At 44.8% G+C, this 6,000-nt stretch overlaps 1 protein-coding gene across 1 annotated transcript in view; it reads left to right on the top strand.

Annotated features, from left to right (window-relative positions):
* Positions 1-915: 915 nt before the first annotated feature.
* Positions 916-6,000, top strand: part of NYNRIN (NYN domain and retroviral integrase containing) — a 34,527-nt gene continuing 29,442 nt past the window's right edge. The window contains exon 1 of the mRNA XM_044660057.1: positions 916-1,104. Within this exon, the coding sequence (XP_044515992.1) occupies positions 916-1,104 (189 nt within the window). The remainder of the gene's footprint in view (positions 1,105-6,000) is intronic.

Genomic DNA, 6,000 nt, shown 5'->3' with positions numbered 1-6,000 from the left:
GTGGAGATGCTGAGTTCTTGATTAACTTAAAATAGACAAAGGGAATAAAAATTCCCTTTCACACTTAGAAGGAAATTACCTTTGACCCCTGAAATCTGGGCCCTGGCCCAAAGCCTTAAACTTCCTTTGGTAGTAGCTGAGGACCATCCTTCCCCTTCTTAAAGTCTTTCCCTTCCAATCTCTCCTCCTTCTCCCCTCCTCCATTTGCTTCAGAGACTTCTGCAATCCAGGGGAGAGAAGAAAAGTTTATTCTGTTCTGCAGGAGCTAGAGCAGCAAAGAAGTCTGGGGACCTGGAGTAGTAGGGGGCGGGAGGCGAAGGGGAGGGCGGAGGGGCGGGGTCCATCTTGAAGCTGGTCCCACCCCCAGCCCAGCCCCAGGGCAGAAAGAAAGTGCAGCTCCAGCGGGGAGCGTAACTAGTCTGAGTCTGGGGCCCTAGGAGGGCGGGATCCGGCGCCGGGGCTGGTGGGTTGAGGAGGACCTGGGTTGCTGGGGCCCTGGGAGACCTCTGAGGGGGGCGAGGGCAGAAACTGGGTGACCGGGACCGGAGTCCTGGGAGGGTGGGATCCGAACCCCCCAGCTAGTAGGTCCCAAAGGAAGCGGGACTACTGGGGTCCCAGGAGAACTCCGAGCGGGGCAGGGGCAGGGACAGAGACTGGTACCGGAGCCTTGGGCAGGCAGGATCCGTTTCCACAATTGTTGAATCCTGGAGGAAGCGGGCAGAACGCTGAGCGGGGCAGAGGCCAGGCAGGAACTGGGACTGGGGCAGGGGCCCTGGCGCGGCGGCGCGGTTAGGGTGTTGAGTTTAGGGGTTTGGGGAGTTGGGCGCGACAGAAGGGGCAACGTGTCACCTTCCTCCACCCTCTTCCGACCCCCGGGACGGGTTGTCTCTCTCTCCTAGGGTCGGCCACGCAGCCATGCGGGGCCGGGAGCCCCCGGGACGCTTCACGGTGCCGGCGGAGGCGGAGGACTCGGTGCTGGAGTTTCTGCCCCATGTAGAGCGCATCTTTAGGGTGCAGCTGAATGTCCTTGGGGAGCCGGAACCGGGGGCTCCCAGCATTTGGTTGCAGCTAGAGGGCCCCCCGGAGAACGTGGGCAGAGCCAAGGTAAACTCTGCGCCCTTCCTCCCAGCCTTTCTATTCCTCCCTCTCGTTTCATATCCCCTCCCCAACCCAGATCTCTTTGTGCACAAGGGATGATCTCAAACTCCGGAGTTAGCAGGAGATTCCAAAGAGTTGTCCAGTCCATTCTTCTGTCTGGTTTGGATGGCGCCTCCTCTAACTCGGGCCGAGGCCCTCCAGCCAGTGTATCTTTCTTAGTTCTCTCAAAGTCCCACAGACCCCTCAAACCTCCCTCTTTCCTGCCCCACCCTCCTCACTTGCGTGTGCCCTCACACGTCCATCCCCTCCCCTCCTGTAATGTGAGAACTCGAGGGGCTTCAACCTTGTGCGTGTGTGACTTGGGGGTGGGTCTGTCCTTTGAGCCGGAATTTGGGGGTGTCTGTCCCCCGAGGCATCTTAAAACTCGTTCTTTTGCCACCCTCTTATGAGTTCAGAGCCATACTTTTCGATGATCATGTTCCCTTTGGCCTCTGCTTTCAAGGCTTATCTGGAAATCTGTTTCCATGTGACCCAGGGCTTCTGTTTTCTCTGCTCCAGTCCCCAGTTTTTTAAGTCTTAAAACAGAATCAGAATTTGAACTGGAAGGGTTCTTAGAAATCATTTAACTCAGTCCTTTGGTCTTGTATACCAGGAGAACTGGTCTTAGCCAGTAGCACCCTAGGTTGAGGGATAAGGAGGAAACGGGGGCGCGTTTTTTTGCTAAAGAAATACAGCAAGTAGTACATATCAGAGCTAGAACCCATGTCTCCTGATCGCCACTCTGTTTTTAAAACCTTACCATACCACATGGCTATTCCTGTCCCAGCAAAGGTGTTGCTGTAGCCTGTCTCTGGTAGGGTGCTGGAAGCTCAAAGGGGGCTCAAGCTTGGTTGGAAGTGGAATGGGTGAATTCTCCCAGATTTCAGAGCAATGGGTCTTCAGACCCTCCCACTTCTAGACCTTGAACCTCAACACCACCCCCATCCTCCCCTTGGGGGCTGAAGGAATATATTGGAGGGGGGAGGTAAAAGAAAAGGAGCTCTAGAAGGCTCCTGTAGAGTTTTGAGGTAGGCGGGGATTGGGGAGGAAACTGTAGGCTGCCAGGATGAAAGAGCCTGCTGTCTGGGGCTGGAAATTTGACAGACCAGGTCACAGTGAGCTCTTTTTTGGTTCTGGCTGGCTTTCCCCACAAGTCTCTCCTTGGACTCAGGTTGCAGGCTCTGCCCCTTCCTCTTGGTGCCCACCCTATCACTGCCCCCCTCAATCATTGCTGAAGCAGCCCTCTCTCTAAGGTTGTTTTCTCCTTCCTGTTATCTCCTGGGTTAGAAATGCTGCCCGGGCTTTTTCTGTTGCTCCTCTTTCCTCCTCTCAATACTGATTCTCCCCCTCCCCCTTTTCCCAGCTGTGTCTCTACCAAACTGTCCAAATGGGCCCTAGGCCATGGGGTGGAGGAGGCCTAGCTACACAGCAGCTGGGTTTGGATCTTCAGCTTAGCTTGTTTAACCACCTTAATTTTCTAGGCATTTAAGAGTGACTCCTTACAATTCAAAGGATAAGAGTTGGGGTCCTACTGGCCCAGGAGCCTGAGGTGGTGATACAGAATCTCTCTAATGATAAATTCTATTGGGGAGCATTTTAAGGAGTGGGCCTTTGGGTCCTTTTATTTTTGTGAATGTGAAATGAACCAACAACCTTTTCTGTGCATGTCTTCTGCATCTCCAAGTAATTGTTCCCATTTATACAACACTCTGTAGTTTATGAAGTGCTGTGTGTACTACCTTCTCACAATAAACCTTCCAGGTGGTCAGGAAAGAGAAATTAATGGGCAGTTTTACAGATGAAGAAACATGCTGGTAACAAGTTTAGTTGATTTTTAGAAACAACATTTGATGAATGTTCTTTTTTTTATCTTATTGTCACTTCTTTTCTCCTTTGGGGACCCTCTCCCCACCCAGTGGGACCATATAAGTACAGTTAGATGAAACATTGGCCAATTGTATACCTGCAGTTCACCCATTCTACATCTGTAGTCTAGTCTCTCTGCTGAGAAGTGGGAGGCCTTTTCCCAGTTCTCCAAGGTAATGATTACTCAGTGTATTGATCAGAGCTCTGTAGTTTTCAGGGTTGTTTTCTTTAACATTACCATGATCACTGTGCAAATTGTTCTCCTGGTTCTGCTTAATTTATTCTATCAAGCCTTTCTGAATCCTGAAGAGGTTCTCAGGAGGCAATAATGTTTCATCACATTGATATGGTACAATGTGTTATAAGCTAATAGTTTTCAGAGCTGAGATTTAAATGGGAAGATTGGATCTGTGAGTGGGCACTACACTTTCAGGCTGGGTAACATAGGAACACTTAGTCTCAAAAAAAAAAAAAAAGATCTATAAGATATCCTTTCTGGGACTTATTGAGCCTACTAAGAGTTTTCCTTCTAACTAATTAAAAAAAAAACTTTAATCTAAAAGAATCTTAAAAAGACTATTATTGTTGCAACAGCATAAATAGAAATTTTAAAAAATGAAACTGAACAATATATAATTGCAATTTAATTGACTTTCAAAGACAAAGTGAAAAAGTATACCTCCCCCCCACTGATTTTGTTTCTATATGACAGTGTCTCTCTCGGAGGCTGAGTCTAACATCACATCTTATTTACCTTCCCTTCCCATCCTTCTAGTTCCTTGGAGCCTATTACTACTTCCTTACCCCTCTCAGGGCCATCTTATTCTTTCAGGTCAGCCCTTCTCTCAAACACAGTCAATTTATGGAGCACCTTCAAGGTACCAGGTACTCTCATAAGTTACTGGGACTCAATTACAAAGAATGAAACATACATTCATATGCACGGATTTCCATTCCTGTGAGTATCTGTGATCCATTGAGAAGCTTGGGAAGTTCTAAGAAATGTAAAGCAGAGGTATGGGAAAGACTAGGAATTTTGGCCATATCCTTGGTCTCTTATTGAAAAGAGCAGGCAGGGAGTGTTTATTCCAAATGCAATGTGGGAAATGAGGATGGAGGCCAATGTTGGAAACATTGCTGATCTGGAAGTCACCAGACCTGAGTCCTTGACCTAGCTTGGGGGTTGTGGCAGAGCCATTCCTCCTACGCCTCTTGTTGTTGTGTCTTTTCAGTTGTGTCAAACTCTTCCTGACTTATTTGGGGTTTTCTTGTTGGAAATACTAGAGTGGTTTGCCACTTCCTTCTCCAGCTCCTTTTATAGATGGGGAACTGAGGCAAATAGGATTAAGTGACTTGAGCAGGGTCAAAGGGCTAGGAAAATCTGAGGCCATATTTGAACTCCTATTCCTATACTTACCATTTTCTACTGCTACCTAGGATATATCTTCCTTTAGTGTTTAAAAAAATTACAAAATATTTCCCATTTATTATCTCATTTGGAGTTCACAATAACCTTGTGACACACATGCTCTTATCTCCATTTTATAGATAAGTAATCTGAGACTGGGAAAGTTAAGTACCTTGCCCGGGGTCACACTGAAAGTATCTGAGTCTGGGTTTGAACTCTGGTATTCTTTTACTCCTAGCCCCAAAATCTAGCCACTGTTATCGCCTAACTGATTGTGACCATGGGCAAGTTGTACTGAGATGATTAAAAGAATGAATACATTATTGAGAATATTATTCCTGGACAGCAGGGAAAAACACTAGGATGGTCTGGCCTCTCTGTAGTGAATTAGTGAACAAAAGAACTCAGTATTTTTCTCCCTTCAGAAAAAAGTTTGGAAAACATTATTCACCCATCCTTTTCCTTTCCTAAGTCTTGGACCTTTTGTTGTTATTGTTACTATTGCTTTGCTTATTTTAGTGGGTGACTTGGAAAGACTGGTTTTCTGGAAGGGGTGATTGTGAAGAAGGCATTTTATAAGCTTTATTCAAATTTTTTTATTATAAAAATATTTTATTTTACCAATTACATATAGTAACAAATGTCCGCTTAAGTTTTCTGAAGTTATATGATTTAAATTGTCTCTATACCTTCCTTGTCTCCCCACTCTCAAAGCTGACAAGCAATTTGATCTGGGTTATACATGTATTAACATTCAAAATATTTCCACATTATTAATTTTTGTTAGAAAATAATCATATAAAATAAAAAACCCCACAGTAAAAACCCCAATTAAATTAAAGTGAAAAATCATATGCTTTGATCTGTGTTCTGACTCCAACAGTTCTTCTCTGGAGGTAGATAGCATTCTTTATCCTAAGTCCCTCAGAATTGTCCTAGATCATTGTATTACTGAAAGTAGCTAAGGCTATCACAGTTGATCATTCCACAATACTTTGTTACTGTGTACAGTGTTCTCCTAGTTCTGCTTATTTCACTCTGCATCAGTTCATGGAGATATTTCCAGCTCTTTTTGAAATCATCCTGTTGATTATCTCTTATAGCACACTAGTGTTCCATCTCCATCATATGACACATTTTGTTCAGCCATTTCCCAACTGATGGACCTCCCTTCAATTTCCAATTCCTTGCTACCACAAAAAGTGCAGCTATAAATATTTTTGCAGATGCAGGTCCTTTCTTCCTCTTTTTTGGGATCTCTTTGGGATATCAGTTCACAATTCCACCAGAAATGCATTGGTGTTTCAATTTTGCCACATTCCTTTCAACATATTTTATTGTCACATTGGCCAATCTGATAGGTTTGAAGGAGTACCTCAGAGTTGTTTTAATTTTTATTTCTGTAATCAAGAGTGATTTAGAACATTTTTTCCTATGAAAGTTGATAGCTTTAATTTCTTCATCTGAAAATTGTTTATTCATATCCTTTGACCATCAATCAAGTGGGGAATGATTTGTATTATTACAAATTTGACTTAGTTCTCTATATTTTTGAGAAATGACACTTTTATCAGAGAAATTTGTTATGA

The sequence above is a fragment of the Gracilinanus agilis genome, chromosome 2, assembly GCF_016433145.1.
Source record: "Gracilinanus agilis isolate LMUSP501 chromosome 2, AgileGrace, whole genome shotgun sequence".
NCBI lineage: Eukaryota > Metazoa > Chordata > Mammalia > Didelphimorphia > Didelphidae > Gracilinanus > Gracilinanus agilis.
The sequence above is the reverse complement of the archived record's forward strand: the minus strand, read 5'-3'. Positions and strand labels throughout refer to the sequence as shown.